This window comes from Bos javanicus, chromosome 14, assembly GCF_032452875.1.
Source record: "Bos javanicus breed banteng chromosome 14, ARS-OSU_banteng_1.0, whole genome shotgun sequence".
NCBI classification, from domain to species: Eukaryota; Metazoa; Chordata; class Mammalia; order Artiodactyla; family Bovidae; genus Bos; species Bos javanicus.
The window spans coordinates 20,839,670-20,866,524 of NC_083881.1; the positions used below are offsets into that span (position 1 = coordinate 20,839,670).

The following is a 26,855-nucleotide window of genomic DNA, read 5'->3' on the forward strand; positions in this document are numbered from 1 at the left end:
ACATAAAGTTCAAATCACCCAGAAGACAGAAAATCATAAATGCTTACACCTTTTACACTGGCCCTACTCTGAACAATTTCTTAGGACTGGAGAGACAAATACATGTTTAAAGCATATTTGAAATGAGTTGCCAGTCCAGGTTCGATGCACGATGCTGGATGCTTGAGGCTGGTGCACTGGGACGACCCAGAGGGATGGTATGGGGAGGGAGGAGGGAGGAGGGTTCAGGATGGGGAACACATGTATACCTGTGGCAGATTCATTTTGATATATGGCAAAACCAATACAATATTGTAAAGTTAAATAAAATAAAATTTAAAAAAAAAAAGCACAAACAAGTGAAACAGCTTCAACATGCTATTTAGAGCTTCACAATGTTAAGAACTTAGAAAAACTTCTTGATGTAAATATGTCTTTCTTAAATGAAAAGCCAGCGTTGACACGATGTCCAGTATTCTTTGTGTGTCAGATCAGATCAGATCAGGTCAGATCAGTCGCTCAGTCGTGTCTGACTCTTTGCAACCCCATGAATCGCAGCACACCAGGCCTCCCTGTCCATCACCAACTCCCAAAGTTCACCCAGACTCATGTCCATCGAGTCAGTGATGCCATACAGCCATCTCATCCTCTGTCGTCCCCTTCTCCTCCTGCCCCCAATCCCTCCCAGCATCAGAGTCTTTTCCAATGAGTCAACTCTTTGCATAAGGTGGCCAAAGGACTGGAGTTTCAGCTTTAGCATCATTCCTTCCAGAGAAATCCCAGGGCTGATCTCCTTCAGAATGGACTGGTTGAATCTCTTTGCAGTCCAAGGGAGTCTCAAGAGTCTTCTCCAACACCACAGTTCAAAAGCATCAATTCCTCGGCGCTCAGCCTTCTTCACAGTCCAACTCTCACAACCATACATGACCACAGGAAAAACCATAGCCTTGACTAGACGAACCTTTGTTGGCAAAGTAATGTCTCTGCTTTTGAATATGCTATCTAGGTTGGTCATAACTTTCTTTCAAAGTGGTAAACAGAGAACAGACTATTACGTAGTGATATATGGACACAGTATTTTTCATTTACAGTTACTACAAAATATTGGCTACATTTCCCATATTAAAATAATTAACTCCCCTCAAAACAACACTTATAATTTTTGTAGAGATAATGCACCCCACCCCAGTACTCTTGCCTGGAGAATCCCATGGACGGAGGAGCCTGGAAGGCTGCAGTCCATGGGGTCGCTGAGGGTCGGACACGACTGAGCGACTTCGCTTTCACTTTTCACTTTCATGCATTGGAGAAGGAAATGGCAACCCACTCCAGTGTTCTTGCCTGGAGAATCCCAGAGACAGGGTAGCCTGGTGGGCTGCCATCTATGGGGTCACGGAGAGTCGGACACAACTGAAGTGACTTAGCAGCAGCAATGCAGACACTACTTAAGATACGTCAAGACACTGAGCAATGGGAAGTTGTCCCATTATAATATGAAATGTCTTATAATATGCTTATAATATGAAATGTCTGCTGAAAGAGGAAGAGAAACAGTGTGAAACTGGGCGGGCCGAGGCAGAAACACTGCCTGAGGAAAACCTCACTACTCAGGCTGCCTTACATGTGTGTGAGAACTTCGTGGGTGCACCACTGTGTATTAATAGAGGAAAGTAGGGGCCATCTTTCTAAAACACATGATGAGTTCATTTCTCATCTTTTCAAGGTGACTACGTGGGACTGGACCCGAGCAGAGAAAACTTTTTCAGTTTACGAGATCATGTGTAAGATCCTGAAGGTAGGACCAAAAAGCAGTGATGTTTGTAAAGGCTTTGCTTGGCCAGTTGGGGTCCTGGGTTCACAGGCAGTTTATGAAAATAAACAATACCTGGATATGAAGGAAAATACAAGGCGAAGACGTGGAAAAGAAAAACACATAAGAGAAAAGATGGAGTGGAGAGAAATGCACATCGACTTACATGAGGCTTGAGCAGATCCCAGGTCCCTCCGTGGGAGAGGGACACAAGGAGAAGTTTGTCACGTCCTTGGAGGATGAAGTAGAAGGTCACCTGGAGACACTCTGAATTTAAGCTTCAGTTATTACCAGAGTTGTATTTGCTGTGTAAAATGCAGAAGAGAAAGATCTGAATAAGACTTGGAATTAGAGAATGTAGAAAGTAAAAAGGTATATGCAAAGAAAGATGTGTGTGTGTATGTATATATGTGTGTGTTGTAATATATTTAAGTCTCACAGTTACATTATTTCTCTGAGTGTAGAGATGCATATTTAGCTGTCATAAATCAATTAAACTTCTGTGCTATACACAGGATTGTTGCAATAGGAAGTCACTGAGAATTCGGTTAAATTCCAGATAGCTTTTGTATCCATTTTGCTAGTTGTTTCTTTAGAATGATGTCAACTTTAAGGCAATGGCACCCCACTCCAGTACTGTTGCCCGGAAAATCCCATGGATGGAGGAGCCTGGTGGGCTGCAGTCCATGGGGTCGCTAAGAGTCGGACACGACTGAGCGACTTCACTTTCACTTTCCACTTTCATGCATTGGAGAAGGAAATGGCAACCCACTCCAGTGTTCTTGCCTGGAGAATCCCATGGATGGAGAAGCCTGGTGGCCTGCAGTCCATGGGGTTGCACAGAGTCGGACGTGACTGAAGCGACTTAGCAGCAGCCACAGTATTTCTTAAAGAAACTCAGCCACACACTCTGAGCACTGTCTGCTTTGTGTTACTTCTCCTTTGCATACTTTAAAGAGTGTGTGTGTGTGCTGTTGTGTTGGACTTTTTGCGACCCCATGGACTGTAGCCCACCAGGCTCCTCTGTCCATGGGATTCTCCAGGCAAGAATACTGGAGTGGGTTGCCATTTCCTTCTCCAGGGGATCTTCCAGATCCAGGGACTGAACCCCCATTTCCTTCATTGGCAGGTGGATTCTTTACCACTGAGCCAGCCAGGAAGCCCTGTTGGGGGTGGGCAGAGTTTTTCAGCTGGGACCTTAACAGGTTATTTTCATCTGTCTATATCTTATAAACTATTTTTATTTTTACTACTTCTGCAAAAGATTCTATTTTCTAAAAAAGAATATTAGGATACTGAAGAACAATCTTCACATAACAAGTATTAAAAGCTGAGAGTAGGAATTTTATTCTTTGGAACTATTTAAAGGGGGGACTTTGGATTATTTCCTAAAGGCAGGGCCAAATAACTAGCCATGATTCTGGCTGTTTATGACCCTACAATGCCCACATTTATAGGAAGAAGTGGTACACCTCTCCCTGCTGGATGGATTTTTGTCCTAAAAATCATATATTCTTTGGATTGCAAAGCATGGATTTGATGATTCTTTTTAGTATGGTGTAATTATCCTCTGAAGTAGAATATTAGAATAGAAATCTGAAGGTGAATCTTATAGCTATTAATTAAAACCATTAATCTGAATAGGCAGTATTGAAAGTCAACCCTGAATAATATTATAAGAAATTAGCATTATTGTTTTCATGTGTCTCTTGTTTGTTTGCTTTTATAGTGCTAGTTATGCTAATTTATTGTAGCAAAGCTTCTGTTTGCTTCATAACAATGTCTTAGGGGGGAAATGCTGATATCAGTCGAAGTAATAATGAAAACTGATTCAAGTATACTAAATAAGAAATCAAGAATGTAAATCAAAGATAAAAAATCTTCTTTTGATAATCGTATTTTGTTTATATGCTGTATACTTTTTAAAAAGTTTAAGTATAAAGCATTTCTCCCTTTGAAAGTATGCAGCATTGTCTATGGGGGCTACTTGTCTTTACTGGAACTCTCCTTTTTTTAAATAGGAATTTCCTCCAGGTTTCCTGTCAACAGCTGAATCTAAGAGATGTTAAGCTAATGAAGGAGTGTAAGCCAGGCCGAGTGGCTAGATTTAAACAGGGGGATCCTTATCCAGGCTGTGACAGAGGGCAGTTTGGAAGGCAGAGGGTCAGCCGGGGTCATGATATCCCCCTTCCCCACACCCCTTCGGATAGTGAATATATGAATAATAATTTAAAGGCTAGATAATTTTGAAAATAATTATCCTAGTAGGTATTCAGTGACATTTTATTAGAAAAGTAATTTCAATATCTTGGCATCTCCTGTAGCTATAAAAATGGAAATACTTGCATTTGTGTATATTACTTTCACCTACTCTTGACGAATTTCTGCATAGCACAAAAGAATTGAAGTTTTGTAATTATTGAGTTAGTATCATTTAAAATGCATGCTATTTTCCCACATTGGTCATATTGGTTGAAAAGGACACACAAAATTTTTTTTTTCATTTTGTAATGTACAAAAGCAGATTTATAACATTCTGAGTCATTTCCTCAACTTTCTCTTCTACAATTTTTCATCAGTTCTTAGCTGCATTCTTTTCACCTTTTAACATCCCTGAAGTTGCTGCACATATAGATATGTGAGCATGTTAGTTGAAAACTTCTCCTAAGACCAAGAAATTGCCATGTCAAAGTCCTTTTGACTTAATGAATTACAGTTACGTAAGGGAAATGTGTAGTTTTCAAAAAGCAGTAAAATTTCTGAAACATGTTAGACTCAGTTTTTTCATGTCTCAGCTGGTAGAATATTCCCATGATAGTTTAAGGATTATAGAAATCAACTCAGTAAAAGATACCATGCTTATAATCTTCTTAAAACTTACAAATTACATTAAGTATTGCTTAATCTCATCATCTTCACAGCTCTGGAAGGAAAAAGGAACATTGTGTGTTATCCACCTGTCCAGTGAGAAATGGAATCTCATGCAGTCAGGGCTTTGATAACTACTCTTGCTAGGAAGAGTTGAAGCCAGAAATTCTTCAGTGTCAGTTCAGAAAGGAAGTGTGTCAGTTATGGACTTTGAGGACTGGAAATTGTCCTCTGTGACCATTGTAATGAAGAATTAGTGACGTCAGAGGGTGGAATCCTTGTTCCTGCAGCGTCTCCACCACACAGTGGTCAACACTGAGCCGAGGGTGGCTGGGTCAGTAGCTCAGGTGTGTGCCAGTCTGCATAACTCCAAGTTTCCATCAGGACAGTGACCTGCTGGACCGGCGGAGGCACTGCTTCACCGTGCAGTCCGAGTCTGGGGAGGACCTGTACTTCTCAGTGGAGCTCGACTCTGACCTCGCGCAGTGGGAACGAGCCTTCCAAACGGCAACCTTCCTTGAGGTGGAGCGGATACAGGTGAGGGTCTGTGAAAGCTGAGGCCCTGTGACCCCCATGATGCATGACCCCTCCCTAGAGTTCTGTTATAAATTTAGGCAAACATGAAAATCCAGTTCTGTGAGGCTCAAATGTTCAGTCATTGGCCATTGTTTAAATGAAGTGCAACACGACTCTGAAAGCATTTTAATTTTTCTATAATTTGATCTTTCTAGCCTATTTCCTACTGCTCATCAAAAACACATTTCTAAATTTAATTAGAATCTTGCTGTTGTTGTTCAGTCAGTCAGTTGTGTCCAACTCTTTGCAACCCCATGGATTGCAGCACGCCAGGCTTCCCTGTCCATCACCATCTCCTGGAGCTTGCTCAAACTCACGTCCGCTGAGTTGGTGATGCCATCCATCCATCTCATCCTCTGTCATCCACTTCTCCTCCTGCCTTCAATTTTTTCCAGCATCAGGATCTTTTCTAATGAGTTGGCTTTTCACATTAGGTGCCCAAAGTATTGGAGCTTCAGGTTCAGCGTCAGTCCTTCCAATGAACACTCAGGACTGATCTCCTTTAGGATGGACTGGATCTCCTTGCAGTCCAAGGGACTCTGAAGCGTCTTCTCCAACACCACAGTTCAAAAGCATCAATTCATTGGCGCTCAGCCTTCTTTATAGCCAAACTCTGACATCCATACCTGACATCTAAAACAGAAATGTTCTTACTTTAATTAATTGCTTACAAAACCATTTCCTGGTCTCCAATCACAACCACTTAATTTCCAGCCGGAATGACTATTCACTCACAAGTCTCTTTTCTTGCTGGGAAGCCTTGTTTTCATCACTACCCTACAAGACCACACAGGTGAATTTGAAGCTTCCTCAGAGGTCACGCCATGGAGGACGATTTTCCTGACCCCCAGTCTGCCCTGCCATGTGCCCACCACTGTTCCTCCTCATGGGTCCTATTCAAGCTTGCCCCCCTCCCCCTCAGAATGCAGCATCTCTTTTGTCTTTTTTCCTTAGGTCTATCCACACTCTGCATGAGTTGGAGTGATCTGTACTTGTTTTCCTCATACTGAGTTATAGGTTTCTGGGAGTATTATATTTCTCTACTGACTGAAGTCAGTGCATTTTGTACTCACAGGTAATCAGCAGGTGTTTATTAAACTTTATTTCTTATATGTGAAATGTCTGATGGCAACAACACATCATTATTATCCAGGGATGGTTGCCTGTGACAATGGACCTGGATGCATACTTTTCCAATTACATTGAGCTGATTTGTGACATGTATTAATTTTTTTCTGACTACAAATTTTTATATTCAATCCATCAAATCACAACAATGTGACATGACAAATCAGGGGAAGAGACAAGGAGAAGACTCATTTATCATTTTTTCATTGCTCAATTAACATTTTCTAATATTTTGCTGATATGCATGTATTTAAAAATGTTAAAGTAATTAAGATGTGTTGTTTCAATAATCTAGTTGTATAGAACCTCAATTTAGTAAATAGATTTTTCATATCAAAAGTGGAAAGATGAGAAATATCTTAAATATTATTTTATTAATATTTTAAGTATCAACCCCTAAGACATTAAAGCATTAAATGACATTAAAGACATTAAAGCATTGTATGAAGCTGTAGGAGGAGTTGACATTTTTGTTACTCATTTTGATAGTTTTAGGTTTTCTTTATTATCATTTCCCTGGAATATTGCACTTCACTTGGAAACAAATACACAGCAATTTCTACTTGCTGGTTTCAATTTAAGATTTTCAAGTCTCCTAATGTTTAGAAATGAGATAGAGATAAAATTGTTGTTTCATTCTATTTTACTATTTTTTTTAACTCTGGACCTCATATTCTATAAGCTGATGTCCTGAGCAATGCCTTTTTTTGACTGGCACCTTACATATTCACAATAGGAATTTAAGATGCATATATACATGAAAGTAAAACATTTAATATCTTTTTAGCTTTTTGTTGTTTTGCACATTTTATAACTTCCCCTTGTGTGCTCCACCAGAAATAACCAATGACTGATTACTGTGGATCTGTTATTTTCAAAATTCAAGCGTGTAAAAATATTTACATGAAGAAGTTTATGTGTTTACTCATAAGTTTAGTTTACTCATATTTCCTAGTATTTCCACTTCAACTAAAATTGATAATTAAATGAAATAAAGAGGAGACACATGCCCCATTGTGAAACAGCTATTTTGTTGTTGTTGTTCAGTCGCTCAGTCATGTCTGACTGTGATCCCACGGACTGCAGCACACCAGGCTACCCTGGCCTTCACATCTCCTGTAGTTTATTCAAACTCATGTCCAGTGAGTTGATGAATTATTAAGAATTAATAAATTATTTTTATTTTGAAATCAGTTTTCATTAAGAGGACTGCATTTTAACATTTTCTACCTTCTAATCTATTCCTTTATCTATTTAAATATTTTCTGATCACTAATTACTTAGTACTTAATGCAAATATCTATATATTTATTTAATAGATAATTAACTGTTGGAGATACTTCTAAACATCCTAATTGTCATTTAAATTAACATCTTAAAATTTAATCATACTTCCCAGGATGTCAGTATAAAATGTAATGAACACAAAAAATTAACATTTTTATTTTAATCAAAATATGACTTACAACTTACATTTCCCTAGTATTCAAATTACCACAATTAAGCCTAATTAATTTACTATTATTTTTAGTACCTTTGTTTGTCCAATTTTTGAAACATTTCCCCAGAGTAAGTGAATAATACTGGTAAGAGATGGATAATTATTGTTTACTTTACACTAATTCAATCTGAATTAATACAGCCTTTTTAAAATAAGGCTTTCAGTAAAGTGTATAACATTCAAAAATTGATTTCTCTTGAAGTTATTTATTTCAGACTTTCATTGTGTTTTTTATCCACTATAGACATTTAGCTGTCATCCAAAAGGGCATATGAAAAATAATTTTATTTTTGATGTATCTTCAAATGTTATGTAATAATATATAAAACTGTGCAAATTAATATATAATCATTATATATTATATCATAATTATATTACATATAATGATCATACATAATATATAACAATTATATAGTCCCTGGAGAAGGGGATGGCAACCCACTGTTGTATTCTTGCCTGGAAAATTCCATGGACAGAAGATCCTACAGTCCATGGGGTCGCAAAGAGTCCAAAACGACTGAGCAACTCACACTTTCACTTTTTTCACTTTCATATAATATATAATTTATATGATTATATATTTATAATATATAAATATATGTTTATATATATTTATATATAATTAAGTGCAAATTTAACTTTTTTAAGAAGGATAATTTTTTGCTCTTTTCTAGCTATAATTCAATTTTATTATGAAATAAACATAGAAATTAAACAATAAATCAAATATTTCCATATTCAAACATACAAGTATACTCATTATATTTGTTTATTAAGACTATAAATCATAGAATAAAACTTTGAGGGGTTTCAACTTATATCATCTGTTTTAATATAATTATTATTGAAATAATGTAATTTAATTCACAATTATGTTCTTTATTAGATAACTGTTAATGCTCTATACTGAAGGTGTTTTCACTTGGCATGTATTTTTTAAATAATGTCATTTGAAAACAGAAAACAATCATGTATAATTTAGAGGAAATCAGGCAACCTTGGATGTGCCTTAAATTTGATAGTAGTTTTAATAAAGTGACAATGATTGGATGCAAGGAGGGAAGGTGCTCGTGTACTAAATGAAATTACACTCCAAAATCAACTTGGTGCGTGCTGAGTCATTTCTGACTCTTTCTAACCCCATGGACTGTAGCCCACCAGGCTCCTCTGTCCATGGGATTCTTCAGGGAAGAATACTGGAGTGGGTTGCCATTTCCTCCTCCAGGGGATCTTCCCCATCCAGAAATTCAACCTCCAGCCCGGGTCTTCTGCAAGAAGCAGCATTGCAAGTGGTCTTTACCACTGAGCCACCCAGGAAGCCCCCAGATCAACTCACAAGGCCCATTAAGTTTGCTTTTTAATCTCCTTTTTTGAAAAACTGAACTTCAAATGAATAATTTGACATGGTCATAACTTTCCTATGTAAACTGGGCTTAAGCACATGAATGTACCTGTCTGGTGGAGGCAACTTAATACATTTGGCCATCATTATAGTTGGACAGAGGAGTCTGGCATGCTGCAGTCTATGGGGTCACGAAAGAGTTGGACACAACTTAGCAACTCAACAAAACAATGGTCAGAATGAGGCTCACTTAATGTATGGATACTTTCATACCCAGTATTACAAACACAAATAGGATATAAGGGTTGGTAGAGGTCTCTCTCTTTCTTCCTCCCTCTCTCTTTCCCCTTTGCTTGTTAATTACAAGTATTTTTCATGATTTGAATATCCCACTCCAGTTTGCAATTAAGTGCAAGTAAAACCGGCCTATAACATAAACATGCATCATTTCATATAATCCCCAAATTTGATTTCTTATCTGTTATTCTTTGTATCTCAGCATCTATATTTTAGTAGTCTTCCCAAAATATTTATATAATTAAAATTATAATTTAGTCTGATCTCAGTGTGAACAATCGTTAATTATTGATTTAGAAGAATCAATAAGTTTACACAAATAATAGGCAAAGGTAAATGTCTTTTGGACGTAACTTGTACCAATCGATATACAGAGACTCTTAAGGTCATGGTGTTCTTGACCTGATTAGTAAATATGTCTGTTTGCCTGAGAGCTCTCTCTAATAATATTGATAAAATGACAATAATTTTAAAATAACTCACTTTTAGTTTAATAAAAATGCAGTGATATTTAGCTACAGAATATAACGATTTAATATCATCTTGCCTACACTCAAAAATATGTGTATAGTTTTATTGCCAAAAGAGTGAAGGGCATCAAAGTGGCACAAGGTCAAGACAAGGTCACCTAGGGTAGGATGGGAAACAATCCCACATCCCCCAGGCAGATCCACAACCATTCAGCTCGTGCTCTGTTTACATCAGGATGTCAGTCAGACCGGCTTTCTTCTACAGCTATTGCTGAAGTAAAGTCTGCTGTTGTGTTATTAATCATATAAGGAACTTGTCACAGGCAGTATGACACAGTCTGATAAATGTGGGCTCTTCACCCTGATGTTGGGTCAGTCCCATGAAAGTAACAGTTCTCTGTTCTGTCCAGTGCAAGACATATGCGTGTGTGCTGGAGGGTCACCTGATGGGGCTCACGATTGACTTCAGCACCGGCTTCATCTGCTTCGACGCTGCGACCAAGGTAGGGTACCCCGTCAGCTCGAGCATGAGGCAGGCGTCCTGTGCTGAGAACAACGGAATCTGCTTCCAACTACTGTCAGCAAGCTGCCTGGTGATCAGGTGTCAAACTTTATTAATAGGAAATAAATTATGCCTCAATCTGCTTAGAGAAAAATAGAAGTTTGAATTTTAATAAAACAAATGTTTTGCCACAAAACATTACAACTATATAAAGTGTTTATACTGGAGTGGGTAGCCATTCCCTTCTCCAGGGGATCTTCCCAACACAGGGACTGAACCTGGGTCTCCTGCATTGCAGGCAGATTCTTTACTGTCGGAGCCATCAGGGAAGCCCCGTATATACATATATATCCATGTATTTTATATAAATGGGCTTCCCTGGGAGGCTCAGATGGTAAAGAATCCTCCTGCAATATGGGAGACCTGAGTTCAGTCCCTGGGTTGGGAAGATCCCCTGGAGAAGGGTACGGAAACCCACTCCAGTATCCTTGCCTGGAGAATCCTCCTGAACAGAGGAGCCTGGCAGGCTACAGACCATAGGGTCACAAAAAGTCAGGCACGACTGAGCGACTAAGCACAACACATATGTATATTCTCTTTTACTAAAGGTATGACCTCACAGTGAAGGGAAATTTTCTTCTTTCAGAAAAATTTTTTTAACCAAAGTATTCTTTTACTATTTTTCTGTGTCCACATTTCCAATATCAAAAATGGGGAAACTTTTTTTTTAGTTTTATAGGTAGTGTGGGCTTCCCTGGTGGCTCAGGTGGTAAAGAATCCACCTGCAATGCAGGAGACCTGGGTTTGATCGCTGGGTTGGGACGATCCTTTGGAGGAGGGCATGGCAACCCACTCCAGTATTCTTGCCTGGAGAAATCACATAGACAGAGGAGCCTGGTGACTACAGTCTATGGGAACGCAAGGAATCGGACGACTGAGTGACTAAGCACACAGCACAGGTAGTATGTTAGAATTATAGGATGGAGGCTCACTGGTTCTCAGCAAAGGGAGTTCAAGGCAGCCTGGAAGCATGTAACTAAATCAGTTCAATTCAGCACAGAAAGACCACTCATCCCAAGGTAACTTGTTATACATTGCTAATTTAATGAACACCTTTACATTTGAGTCAATTTCTAGGAATAAAGATTTCTTTGAATTGCAGGATTTTTAAATCATACTTAGGGGGAAAAAAAGGAAAATGATTGACTTGTAGTAATAAAGTTCATAGCTAAGCTTAGAAATCAAATTAGTCAAATTGAAGAATAGCACTGCCTCAAAAATAAAATGTCTTAGGGCTCATGTGTTAATTTAGCGGTTATTTAATAAAGTGCTTAGTCTCTGTCACTGGAGCAGCCTTCAGACAACCTGGAGGAGAAGAAAGCAGTGGTGGCTTATTACGTTGTCAGGTATATTGACTTAGATGTAGCCATCTCAGTAAACTCATTTCATGTTCTCCCCAGAGCTGTTGCTCTCCATTAAGCTGGCCAAGGTGTATGCATATGCTACAAAGAAGTCACGGGCAAAGGGCTGATTTCTGCAGAGAATTGCTAATATGAGTCATAAATGTGGCTGAATTTCATCACGTTGCCAGAAAAAAAGCAACAACCAACAATAAACAACATAAAAACAAACTCCCAAGGATCCAAGAAATTAATACCAGCAAAACCAAATTTTCTGCCAGTCTTTATTATGCAGATGGCATGTGAAGTTACTCAATATAAGATTAGTAAGTTACGAATAACAGCACACCACATTCAGCAAGCAGGTGGAAACATGAGCAAGAACCCCTTTTTCCATGTGTATCTTGATTATTCTAAAATTTACATAGATATGATTATAGTAAGTACTCTGTGTAATCAGTGCCCCTCATCATGATGTGGGGATTTGCAGAACTCAGAGAAGCTATGAGCCATGACATGCAAGGCCACACAAGATCATAGTGAAGAGTTTCATGACTTTAAGCTACTGCAAAGCAACCCACAGGGTCTACATTTTAGAAAGACTTTTTCTGTTTGTTTGTTAGTTTTTTCCCCTTTTCTTTTAAGAGAGTCCAAGTAAACTGTCAAAGTCATCATCTGTTTAAACCTCTGTAAAGGTTCCATTCATTTGATGGAAATACTGATACATACAGACATTATAGGAAAATAAATTAAAACGTTTGATCAGGAAGTTTCATCCAGTCTTGGGCCTGGCCCAATGCTGGTGAGTTTCTGTTCTGTTGACTCCAGCTCAGATACGCACCTGGCTTCCTCAGGATGCATCCTGAGCCCCTGAGCACCACGGGTCCACCCTACTGCTTGCTGTCCATCTCGTTCTGACTCCCCTGCATTCCTCTCTCCATTATCAAAAGGAACCTAAATTGTGTCCTGTGCCCGGGCCTCTTCCTCAACAACTCCCCCTAAATAAATCTGGAGGGTGCACCTGACCAGTGCAGGCAGTCATTCTCATTTGGATTCCTGCAGCATCGGCCAGGCCTGCCTTCTCCTTGTGTTTATTAAATGGCAACACACTCCAGTATTCTTGCCTGGAGAATCCCATGGATGGAGGAGCCTGGTGGGCTACAGTCTATGGGGTCGCAAAGAGTCGGACACGACTGAGTGACTTTACCTTACCTTACCTTACCTTTTTATGCATGGACTCTGTGCCTTGACAGTTGAGAGACACAAGGTACGCAGAAAAGGATACCTTCCCTCCTCTCAAGACACCCGCAGCCTCATGAATGGGACAGGTCTGGAGCTGGGGGCCTTCGGTGGTCTGGGAGAGTCCCCTGCCTCTTTGTCCCCGCTCCCACCATTGCCAGATGAATGATGTTTCTAAGATGCTTCCTCGTAGTCACACACTCGGGTGTCCTTTCATCTTGACAAAGATGTGGGTCTGGTTAGCTTTTGCTTCAAGAGGAAGTTCTGTGGAGTAATCGGCTGAAAATCACTTTGTTGCTACTATGGAAGAAAAACAAAGAAATGGATGATAGGTGTTTTTGCTGATTCCCTGGCATGGCTTTTATTTCATGGTTATGTAAAATGAGATATTCAAATTACTTTATTCACATATATATTTAAATGATTATTTCATGGAAATGGATGTTGCTTTGGGGAATTAAAGGATATACCGATTACTAAATTATAGCCTTTGATAAGCATATTTTAGTTTATTTTTAATGCTGGGATATATAGGACTAACTTAGTATGATTACTTTTACCAGTTAAAAGAGCAATCTCTCCATTTGAATACAGAGATGAGCTGCACTGACTCACCTATTTTTTCTTTTCTTGTTAGGTGGTACTTTGGAGGTATAAGTTTTCTCAGCTGAAAGGTTCCTCTGATGACGGCAAGAGCAAAATCAAATTTTTGTTTCAGAATCCAGATACTAAACAGATTGAAGCAAAGGTAAACCCAAATTCATCACACAAACCACCTCCAACTGCATTCATGCCATTAAGAGACAGAGGGGAGAAAATTTAGGAGACCCGTAAGTGCAAAAACACATGTGGTTTTTTTACTTTGGAGTAGCTCTCATGACCAAAAAAATAGATTCATTTTAAAATTTTAATGACAAATTTTCACTGAAATGCGTACTTGAGAATAAATTACATACAATGTTTCATTTCTTAGTTTTAATTTTTGTGAACTGAATTTCTGTCACATTAAAATAATATTCTGGGAACCGAAACATTTTCTTGGTGGTTTCACATTCTAAATAATAATTCATAAAAGATATTCTATCACTATTTATTCCCTCTTTGGATATGAATGAGTGTATGTGTGTGCTCAGTCACTCAGCGTGTCCTCTTTGTGATCTCATGGACTGCAGCTGGCCAGGCTCCTCTGTCCATGGGACTCTCCAGGCAATGGAGTAGGTTTTCATTCCCTCCTCCAGGGGAGCTTCCCAACCCAGGGATCAAATCCACTCCTCTTACCTCTCCTGCATTGACAGGCGGGTTCTTTGCTACTAGCGCCACCTGGGAGACCTTTGGATATAAATACCAATTCCTAAAAAATATTTTAAAAATCAATTCATGTTTTTGTACGTTATTCTGTTAAACAAAATGAATAAATGAATGGTTTTTTGCTTTGCTCCATGTATACTTTCAGTATTCTGAAATATATCAGAAAGATTCACTGCTTTTATGTTTATGATTATGTATTTGTAGATATTCAAAATCTGAAGGACTTCCTTTGCCCTACTGTGAAATTCACACCAACAGTCTTTGGGTTAGAATGAGTTATAAATATATTATTTCAGTGGGGAAGAGAGAATAAATAATGAATACCAAAGTGAAAAATGAATTCTATGGAAATGAAAACTCAGATATAAATTTTCAACTCTGACTTAAAATCACCATAATTCAGTTACATCCTGGTACCTATTAAGTCCGGCGGAGGTTTGGCTGACATTCAAAGCCTTCAAAGGACAGACCCTTCCTGACTCCCATCCGGGCTCTGCAGCCCTCCTCTGTGCAGACCAGAGGCTCTTGCTCTCCTTTTAACAAGACAGCTTCCTTCTCGAGGCTGCTCCTGCTTTTGTCTGGACTCCTCTCTCTGTCTGCTTGGCTCTGACCCTATCAGAGTGCCCACCCCTGCCCTGAGCTTATCCCTAGACTCCTCTCAGCACCTGCTCCTGGGAGCTGTGATGGGGTTGTGGAGAGACTCCTCTCTGCCAGCTTCTGTCCAGCTGTTTCTCACATCTGTCTCTGGTCAGTGTGGACGGAGGCCTGGGTACCATCACCCTCTCCCTCCTGACTCCCATGTCCTCACCCGGTTCCTAAATGCAGACCTGTCTGTGGGCACCCCAACTCTGTGTCCCCGGCTGCCGTGGGTGGATCATTGCTCTGTGTCATCATGCACACTGCTCTTCCAATTGCTTCTTGGTGTCATTATAAGAATGAATCTCTACTCTCCAAAAGGATGTATCTTTCAGTTTTGGCGGATTTCCCACTTTAACACTCAGGAATCTTAACATGGTGAGTGGTGTCAGTGTTGTCAGTTCTGTGTTCTTCGGGCAAACGTGGAGTGTCCACCACTAGTTAATGTTTGATTTGATAAACTCCTTCTCGTCTGATATATCTAACATGCTAACAAAACCTTAGTCCACAACATGAAGCAAAAAAGATAAATGCAGTGAAATGACTACTAACTGCTGTATTTAGACTTGGTTAATGTAGCTCATATACTTACTGCTTCCTTAACTACTCTATTTATTAATTGTCTGCCAGCTTCAAAAAGGAGAAGGTGATGGCACCCCACTCCAGTGCTCTTGCCTGGAGAATCCCATGGACGGAGGAGCCTAGTGGGCTGCAGTCCATGGGGTCACTGAGAGTAGGACACAACTGAGCGACTTCACTTTCACTTTTCACTTTCATGCATTGAAGAAGGAAAGGGCAACCCACTCCAGTGTTCTTGCCTGGAGAATCCCAAGGATGGGGGAGCCTGGTGGGCTGCCATATATGGGGTTGCACAGAGTCAGACACGACTGAAGCGACTTAGCAGCAGCAGCAGCAGCTTCAAAATGCTACTTTTTATGGTTAGCATGTTTTACATAATACTTCATAAATTCATTTAATAAGAAATAGTTTCAGAAGCTATTTATTGAATGTTTTTCCTTGAATTTAATAGTGTTAGTGGTTCAGTCATGCCCGACTCCTTGAGACCCCATAGACTATAACCTGCCAGACTCCTCTGTCCATAGGATTCCCCAGGCAAGAACACTGGAGTGGGTTGCCATGCCCTCCTCCAGGGGTTCTTCCCAACACAGGGATCAAACCCAGGTGTCTTGCATTGCAGGCAGATTCTTTGCCACTGAGCCACCAGGTGCAGTACAGTTCAGTTCAGTCTCTCAGTTGTGTCCGACTCTTTGTGACCCCATGAACTGCAGCACGCCAGGCCTCCCTGTCTATCACCAACTCCCAGAGCTCACCCAAACTCACATCCATTGAGTCGGTGATGCCATCCAGCCATCTCATCCTCTGTCATCCCCTTTTCCTCCTGCCCTCAATCCCTCCCAGCATCAGGGTCTTTTCCAATGAGTCAACTCTTCACAGGAGGTGGCCAAAGTACTGGAGTTTCAGCTTTAGCATCAGTCCTTCCAAAGAACACCCAGGACTGATCTCCTTTAGAATGGACTGGTTGGATCTCCTTGCAGTCCAAGGGACTCTCAAGAGTCTTCTCCAACACCACAGTTCAAAAGCATCAATTCTTCCAGCACTCAGCTTTCTTCATAGTCCAACTCTCACATCCATACATGATTATTGGAAAAACCATAGCCTTGAATAGATGGATCTTTGTTGGCAAAGTAACATCTCTGCTTTTGAATATGCTATCTAGGTTGGTCATAACTTTCCTTCCAAGGAGTAAGTGTCTTTTAACTTCATGGCTGCAGTCACCACCTGCAGTGATTTTGGAGCCCCAAAAAAGAAAGTCAACCACTGTTTCCCCATCTATTTGCCATGAAGTGATGGGACCAGATGCCATGATCTTCGTTTTCTGAATGTTGAGCTTTAAGCCAACTTTTTCACTCTCCTCTTTCACTTTCATCAAGAGGCTTTTGAGTTCCTCTTCACTTTCTGCCATAAGAGTGGTGTCATCTGCATATCTGAGGTTATTGATATTTCTCCCGACAATCTTGATTCCAGCTTGTGCTTCTTCCAGTCCAGCATTTCTCATGATGTACTCTGCATATAAGTTAAATAAGCAGGGTGACAATGTACAGCCTTGACGTACTCCTTTTCCTATTTGGAACCAGTCTGTTGTTCCATGTCCAGTTCTAACTGTTGCTTCCTGACCTGCGTATAGGTTTCTCAAGAGGCAGGTCAGGTGGTCTGGGATTCCTGTCTCTTTCAGAATTTCCCACAGTTTATTGTGATCCACACAGTCAAAGGCTTTGGCATAGTCAATAAAGCAGAAATAGATGTTTTTCTGGAACTCTGTTGCTTTTTATCTGGAAGTTCATGGTTCACATATTGCTGAAGCCTCGCTTGGAGAATTTTGAGCATTACTTCACTAGCGTGTGAGATGAGTGCAATTGTGCGGTAGTTTGAGCATTCTTTGGCATTGCCTTTCTTTGGGATTGGAATGAAAACTGACCTTTTCCAGTCCTGTGGCCACTGCTGAGTTTTCCAAATTTGCTGGCATATTGAGTGCAGCACTTTCACAGCATCATCTTTCAGGATTTGAAATAGCTCCACTGGTACTCCTCCTTAAATTTAGAGGCAGTAATTTTTGAGTAAGTGAAAAGAGAAGTTTCAAGGCTAAAGAGACAGTGTGACCATTGGTGAATCGCCAGACTTATTCAAAGTCACCACCTTATATAAAATGAGGAAGAAAAAGACTTAGGAGGGTGATACTGAAAATATCAAATTAATCATAGACATTGTTTTAAAACCAGCCAATCAGAACAGCGGCCAGTTCTATAGAATCATTTAGCCATTCTGGTGTGCATTGCCTCTGCCAATACCACAGAGTACATATACTATTAAAACTAGTACAGTTGCTATTTTGTAACCTTTATCACGGTAACATGTGAGCAGTAATCAGAAGCTCCTGCACAGGAGGAAAGCAGGAAGAATGCCAGCACGTATCACATCACAGAACTTATAAACTGATGTCACTTGAGAATTCAGCATTTCCTCTTTTTCTAAATGAGGGAATAGGCAGCACAATACAGTGAAAAGAAAATTAGGATCAAGGAAAAGGGGACGACAGAGGATGAGATGGCTGGATGGCATCACTGACTTGATGGACGTGAATCTGAGTGAACTCCGGGAGTTGGTGATGGACAGGGAGGCCTGGCGTGCTGCAATTCATGGGGTTGCAAAGAGTCGGACACGACTGAGCGACTGAACTGAACTGAACTTTAAGTACCTGATGCTAAGAATAGACTCATTGGAAAAGACTCTGATGCTGGGAAAGATTAAAGGCAGGAGAAGAAAGGGGCGACAGAGGATGAGATGATTGGATGCATTCACTGACTCAATGGACATGAGGTTGAGCAAACTGTGGGAGATGGTGAAGGGCAGGGAAGCCTGGTGTGCTGCAGTCCATGGGGTCACAAAGAGTTGGACATGACTTAGTGACTGAACAATAACTTGAGTAAACTCTCTTCTTTACCATTTCCCAGCTACATGACCTGGGCAATTCACCAAATTATGACTGCTGCCTTGCAGGAAAAATGTAAGGAATAAATACCCATGGTACCTGGCATATGGAAGACAATAAATCACTCAGGCATGATTTCATCTTCAAAGACTGTAGCATAAACATAGAGGAAGTATTAAAAAATAGCAGTTGTTATAATTAGAAGACTAGTTAGTAAAGGTGATTACTTATATATGTAAACTGTCCTGTCCACATTTAAGAAATTCAAATGTATAACCATAATCCAAGTTTGTGTCACTTATCAAATTCATTGGACAATTAATTTATATTATTTTTAAAATTGTAATGGGGTTAGAGACAGGAACCCCAAGTCAGGGACAGAAACTTCTCCTGCATATTATATGATATATGTGCTATTACTTTCTGTCTGTTGTAACACTGGCGTCCACCCCATGTGGTTGTTATTCACCACTGTGCCTTCTCCACTAGATCAAGAATGTGTAAGTGTGAGGAATGTGTCTTACAACCCAGCATTCCTAAGGCTTAACCTGATGCTTGCCTGGAAACAGGCGAGTCATAACTGTCTCTATTTCATTTAATTTAATATTTCCTGGTCCATTATTTAGTCATTGTGTAGACATGAGAGTTTATTTCTGTGGAATAAATGCCTAGGAGGGCAGTTGCTCAGTCATATGGAAAACGTTTATTTAGTTTTAAAGAAAATGCCAAATCACTGTGCAGAATAGCTGTGACATTTTGCATTCCCTCCAACAATGTACCAGAAACTCAGTCTCCTTACATCTTCCCCAGCATTTGGAATCGTCACTACTTTTCTTTCCAAGAGTTCTCATCATAGTTTTAATTTTCATTCCCTAATGACTAGCAGTGATATTTTTTTTTTGGGGGGGGAGGTTTCCAAAATCACTGCACATGGTGACTTGCAGCCATGAAATTAAAAGACACTTGCTTCTTGGAAGAAAAGCTATAACCAACCTAGACAGCACAGTAAAAAGCAGAGCATTACTTTGCTGACAAAGGTCCATCTGGTCAAAGCTATGGTTTTTCCTGTGGTCATGTATGGATGCGAGAGTTGGCCTATAAAGAAAGCTGGGCATTGAATAATTGGTGCTTTTGAACTGTGGTGTTGGAGAAGACTCTTGAGAGTCACTTGGACTTCAAGGAGATCAAATAAGTCAATTGCAAAAGAAATCAACCCTGAATATTCATTGGAAGGACTGATGCTGAAGTTGAACTTTAATATTTTGGCCACCTGGTACAAAGAACTGACTCATGAGAAAAGACCCTGATGCTGGGAAAGATTGAGATGGGAAAGGAGAAGGGAATGGGATGGTTGGGTGGCATCACCGACTCAATGGGCATGAATTTGAACAAGCTCTGGGAGTTGATGATGGATAGGGAAGCCTGGCGTGCTGCAGTCCATGAGGTCGCAGAGTCAGACATGACTGAGCAACTGAACTGAACTGAATGACTAGCAGTACTGAACAACTTCTTCTGTGACTATTTTCTAAATATTTATGTCCCTTTGGGTGAAACATCTCTTCCTACTTTTTCCTGTTTTCAAATTGTATTTTGTGATTTGTTTTACTTAAGAGTTTTATGAGTTATTATATATTGGATTGGCCAAGAAGTTTGGAAAAAACCCAAGCAAACTTCTTGGCCAATTCAATATTTTGTCTACGAGGATTTGTTAGATGTAATGTTTGCAAATGTTTTCTTCCAGTTTGTAATTTGTGTTTCATCTTCTTAACAGTGTATCATGTATCTTGCAGACAAATTTAAAGATTTTTAGAAACCAAATTATCAGTTCTTTCTCTTAGAAATAATGATTTTAGTGTCATGTAAAAAATTCTTCAGCACATCACAAGGGCGAAAGGTTTTCTCTTATGCCATTTTCAAAATGTATTATAGGCTTGCCATCGACAGTTAAATATGTGATACATTTGAGTCTATTTTTTTTCCTATAAGTTGTGGGGTTTGACTGACCTTCTCTGTTTTGCCTGTGGTTATCAGGTTACAACACCATTTGTTGTAAAGACCATTCTTCCTCTGTTGAATTATTTTAGCAGCTTCACTGGAAAATCACCTGGTCCTACCTCTGTGGTACTACTTCTTGGTTCATTTTTGCATCTGTCACTTTGCTAATATCATTCATTCTTTGACACAGAAGCTAAACGACAATCCTTGAAACGGATGGTTATGTCCACTTTATGGTTATCTTTCAAAACTGCTTTAGTTGTTCTCATTTCTTTGTGTTTCCATGGACATTTCAGAATTACCCTCTGTATATCCATGAATAATCTCAGAGGCCATTCAAGAGGGAGGGCATGATGATATCAATTTCAGGAGAACCGACATCTTTACTATGCTGATTTCTTAAAGCAATGAAAACAGATTATCTTTCTATATTTTTGAACTTTTGATTTATTTCTTCAGTATTGTGTAGTTTTCATTATATAGATCCTATGTATATTTTGTTAAACTTAGATAAAGCATTTATTCTTTTTTTGAGAGAATATAAACATCTTAAAATTTTTCATTTCCCAATATTAATGCTAATATGCAGCAATATAATTAACATTTATATATTTACATTGCATCCTGAAACCTGTATATATATATATACACACACATATATATGTATTATTAGTTCTAGGTCTTTTGTTTCTATTTATGCTTTTTAAAATTCTTCCAGTTCATTTACATAGATTACTAAGACATATGGAAATAAGGAAAGATGTTTCTTTTTTCAGATTCATATAGCATTGCTATCTTTTTCTTGCCTAAAAACTTAAATACTATATTGAATACCAGTAATGAGTGTGGACATTCTTCATTTGTTCCTAATTTTAGGGAAAATCATTTAGCTCTTCACCAAGTGAGTGAGTGAAAGTTGCTCAGTTGTGTCCGACTCTTTGCGACCCCATGGACTGTATAGTCCGTGGAATTCTCCAGGCCAGAATACTGGAGTGAGTAGTCTCTCCCTTTTCTAGGGGATCTTCCCAACCCAGAGATCGAACCCAGGTCTCCCGCATGGCAGGAGGATTCTTTACCAGCTGAGTCAGTGGTCTAATAGAATTATTTTCTCAGGTTAAGCTAGGTCCCATATTTTTCTAAAGGTTTTATTATGAATGAATATCAATTAATATGACAATATCAGTTTTCTTATTTGGCTTCTTAATGCAACAGAATATATTAATGGATTTTCAGATACTGACCCTGTCTTACAACTGGAATAAACCCTAGTTAATAATGATGTGGAATTTCTTACATATGTGGCTGAATTTTATTTGTCAAAATTTTAAGTATTTTTGCTTTTACATCTATGAGAGTTATTGGTCTGTTGGGGTTTTTTTGATGTTTTTTGTTTGGTTGGCTGGTTGGTTTGGTACTGTCTTTGCTTACTTTTGGTATTGGAACAAGCTGGAATAAAATGAGTTGAAAATGTTCCTCTTCTTTTTTTATTTTCTGGAAGATATTGTATACCATTGTTGCTGATTCTTCCCTAAAAGTTTAGTAAAGTTCTCTGGTGGAACCACATCAGTTAGGAGATTTCATTTTGAGGATTTTTTTAAACTGTAAGTTCAACTTACTTAGTAGATAACTATTCAAATTATCTATTCCTATCAGATGATTTGTGGTAATTTTTACTTTCCAAGGTCTTCATTAATTTTATCTAAGCTGTCAAATTTATGTGTATAGACTTTTTCATAGTATTTCCTTATTGTCACTTTGAAGTCTGCAGATTCTGTAATAGCATCCCTAATTCATTCCCTGTGTTAATAATTGGTGCCTTCTTTCTATTTATCTGTCAGTCTTGTTAGAGACTATTCAAAGAACTAATAGTTCTCCTTTATTTCCTCAGTTGAAGTTTCCTCTGTGAAACTTGATGAATTTTGCTCTCACCTTTATTATTTACTTCTCTTTGGTTGCTTTGGTTTTATATTGCTTTTCTTTTTCTGATTTCACAAGTGGAATTTTAAAATTGTTGACTCAAAACTTTTTTGTTTCTAATATAAAAATTTAATTCCAGAATTTCCTTCTTAGGACTGTATTCCACAAATTTTGATATATTGTATTTCTATTTTTATTCAACTCAGTGTGTTTTTAATTTCCCTCAAGGCTTCCTCTTTAACAAATGGATTTTCTTTTAAGACGTATGATGTTTATGTTCTATGTATCTGGAGATTTTTTTTGTTATATTTCTAGAATTGATAACTAGTATGATACAGTTAGTCAGAGAATATATTCTGTATGATTTTACTTCATTTTTCTCTTACCTTATGTCAGATACTCTACTTGAATAAGACAAAATAGACTTTAAAATACTGTTCAAAATATAGAGAAAATTATATAATGAAAAAGGGTTCAATTCAACAAAAAGTTATAACAATTATCACTATATATGTACATAACATCAGAGCACCTAATATATAAAAATATTGACATATCTGAAGATAAAAATTGACAGAAAGGCAACCATAGTAAAAGACTTCAAACACATCACTTTGCCGACAAAGGTCCATCTAGTTAAAGCTATGTTTTTTTTCTAGTAGTCATGTATGGATGTGAGAGTTGGACCATAAAGAAGGCTGAGCCCCAAAGAATTGATACTTTCCAGTTATGGTGCTGAAGATTCTTGAGAGTCCCTTGGACTGCAAGAAGATCAAACCAGCCAATCCTAAAGGAAATCAACCCTGAATATTCATTGGAAGGACTGATGCTGAAGCTCCAATATTTGGCCACCTGATACAAAGAGCTGACTCATTGGAAAAGACACTGATGCTGGGAAAGACTGAGGACAAAAGAAGGGCCATCAGAGGATGAGATGGTTAGATGGCATCACCGACTCAATGGACATAAATTTGAGCAAACTTCAGGAGATAGTGCAGGAAGGGAATCCAACACGATGTAGTCCATGAGATCAAAAAGACTGGGGCACAACCTACCAACTCAGTCAGTTCACTTCAGTCACTCAGTCATGTCTGACTCTGCGGCCCCATGGACTGCAGCATGCCAGGCCTACATGTCCATCACTAACTCCCAGAGCTTGCTCAAACTCACTTCCATTGAGTCGGTGTTGCCATCCAACCATTCCCTCCTCTGTCATCCCCTTTTCCTCCTGCTTTCAGTCTTTCCTAGCATCAGGGTCTTTTCCAATCAGTCAGTTCTTCACATCAGGTGGCCAAAGTATTGGAGTTTCAGCTTCAGCATCAGTCCTTTCAGTGAATGTTCAGGACTGATTTCCTTTAGGATTGACTGGTAGGATCTCCTTGCAGTCCAAGGCACCCTCCAGAGTCTTCTCCAACATCACAGTTAAAAAGCATCAGCTCTTCAGCACTCAGCTTTCTTTATAGTCCAACCGTCACATCCATACATGACTACTGGAAAAACCATAACTTTGACTAGATGGACCTTTGTCTGCCAAGTAATGTCTTTGCTTTTTAATATGCTGTCTAGGTTGGTCATAGGTTTTCTTCCAAGAGCAAGCATCTTTTAATTTCATGGCTGCAGTCACCATCTGCAGTGATTTTGGAGTCCAAGAAAATTAAGTTGCGCATTGGTTCCATTGTATCCCCATCTATTTGTCATGAAGTAATGGGGATGGATGCCATGATCTTAGTTTTTTGAATACTGAATTTTAAGCCAGCTTTTTCACTCTCCTTTTTCACCTTCATCAAGAGGCTCTTTAGTTCTTCTTCACTTTCTGCCATAAGGATGGTGTCATCTGCATATCTGAGGTTATTGATATTTCTCCCAGCAATCTTGATTCCAGCTTTTGCTTCTTCCAGCCCAGTGTTTCTCATGATGTACTCTGCATATTAGTTAAATAAGCAGGGTGACAATATACAGCCTTGATGTACTCCTTTCCCAATTTGGAACCAGTCCATTGTTCCATGTCTGGGTTCTAACTGTTGCTTCCTGACCTGCATACAGATTTCTCAGGAGGCAGGTAAGGTGGTCTGGTATTCCCATCTCTTTAAGAATTGTCCACAGTTTGTTGTGACCTACACAGTCAAATGCTTTGGCATAATCAATAAAGTAGAAGTTTTTCTGGAATTCTCTTGCTTTTTCTATGATCCATTAGGTGCTAACCATTTGATCTCTAGTTCCTCTGCCTTTTCCAAATCCAGCTTGAACATCTGGAAGTTCTTGATTCACATACTGTTGAAGCCTGACTTGGAGAATTTTGAGCATTACTTTGCTAGCTTCTGAGATGAGTGCAATTGTGCAGTGATTGGAACATTCTTTGGCATTGCCTTTCTTTGGGACTGGAATGAAAACTGACCTTTTCTACTCCTGTGGCCACTAATGAGTTTTCCAAATTTGCTGGTATATTGAGTGCAACATTTTCACAGCATCATCTTTTAGGATTTGAAATAGCTCAACTGGAATTCCATCACCTCCACTATCTTTGTTCGTAGTGATACTTCCTAAGGCCCACTTGACTTCTTATTCCAGGATGTCTGGTTCTCAATGAATGGTCACACCATCATGGTTATCTGGCTTATGAATATCTTTTTTGTATAGTTCTTTTGTGTATTCTTGCTGCCTCTTAATATCTTCTGCTTCTGTTAGGTCCATACCATTTCTGTTCTTTATTGTCCCCATCTTTGCATGAAATGTTCCCTTGGTATCTCTAATTCCTTAAAGAGATCTCTAGTCTTTCCCATTCTATTGTTTTCCTCTGTTTCTTTTCATTGATCACTGAGGAAGGCTTTCTTATCTCTCCTTTCTGTTCTTTGGAACTCTGCATTCAGATGGGTATATCTTTCCTTTTCTCCTTTGCCTTTAGCTTCTCTTCTTTTCTCAGCTATTTGTAAGCCCTCCTCAGACAACCATTTTGCCTTTTTTCATTTCTTTTTTCTTGGGAATGGTCTTGATCCTTGCCTCCTGTACAATGTCACAAACCTCCGTCCATAGTTCTTCAGGCACTCTGTCTGTCAGATCTAGTCCCTTGAATCTACTTGTCACTTCTACTGTGTGACTGTAAGGGATTTTATTTAGGTCATACCTGAATGGCTAGTGGTTTTCTCTACTTTCTTCAGTTTAAGTCTGAATTTGGCAATAAGGAGTTCATGATCAGAGCCACAGTCAGCTCCTGGTCTTGTTTTTGCTGACTGTATAGAGCATTTCCATCTTTGGCTGCAAAGAATATAATCAATCTGATTTCAGTATTGACTATCTGCTGATGACCACTTACCAACTGAACAACAGCAAAAGGAAGCTTCAATACCCCACTTCTATTAAATCTTAAAGTTGTATTTTTTAAAAGAAAAACAAACTCAAAAACTGTTAGATAAAGAAAAAAGATATATAAACAAATTTAGAAATGAAAAAGGAAACATTACAATCGATAATACAGAAATAAAAAAGAATAAACTAAAGACTTCACCATAATACCTGATACTATAAAACTCCTGGGAGAAAACATAGGGAAAAAACTTCTTGACACTGGTCTTGACAATAATATTTTGGATATAATTCAAAATATGATATATGTTATGAAAGCATAGGCAATAAAAACCAAAACAGACGAGTGGTAGTACATTAAATTAAAATGATTTGCATAGCAAAAAAAATTTTTTTTAAGCATTTTAAGTAATGTGAAAAAAATTTTTGCAAACCATGCATCCAATAATAAGTTAATTTCCAAAATATATAAGGAACTCATACTACTCAATACCAAAATACAAATATTACAGTTAAAATGAGCAAGGGTCTAATAGACACTTCTCTAAAAAAGAAATGTAAATAGCTATCAAATACATAAAAATTTGCTCAATATTTCTAAATCTCAGGGTAACACAATTCAAAAACACAGTCAGATATCACCTTACACCAACTTGGGCAACTATCAACAAAAGGATGGAAGATAATAATTTAGGCAAAGATAAGAAGAAAGGAAACCCTTGTGAATCTCTGGTGGGAATGTAAATTGGTACCACTCTTATAGAAATCAGTATGAGGATTCCTCTAAAGAGGTAAATAGGGGGTGCCAGCAATTATCCAGCAATCCCACTTCTGGATATTTTTCCAAATTAATTGAAATTTATATCTTGAAAATATATTGGTTTCCCTTATGCAAGATTTGTGGTGATTGTTCAGTTGCTAAGTCGTGTCCGACTCTTTGCAACCGCATGGACTGCAGGACTCCAGGCTTCCCTGTCCTCCACTACCTCTCAGAGTTTGCTCAAATTATACAAGATTAATAGAGACCTTGGAGAAGGCAATGACACCCCACTCCAGTACTCTTGCCTGGAAAATCCCAC

At 38.8% G+C, this 26,855-nt stretch overlaps 1 protein-coding gene across 1 annotated transcript in view; it reads left to right on the plus strand.

Annotated features, from left to right (window-relative positions):
• SNTG1 (syntrophin gamma 1) overlaps positions 1-26,855 on the plus strand; it is a 418,678-nt gene that overhangs the window by 381,719 nt on the left and 10,104 nt on the right. Inside the window, exons 15-18 of the mRNA XM_061438726.1 lie at positions 1,703-1,774; positions 5,042-5,194; positions 10,382-10,474; positions 13,750-13,860. Coding sequence (XP_061294710.1) covers positions 1,703-1,774; positions 5,042-5,194; positions 10,382-10,474; positions 13,750-13,860 — 429 coding nt within the window. The remainder of the gene's footprint in view (positions 1-1,702; positions 1,775-5,041; positions 5,195-10,381; positions 10,475-13,749; positions 13,861-26,855) is intronic.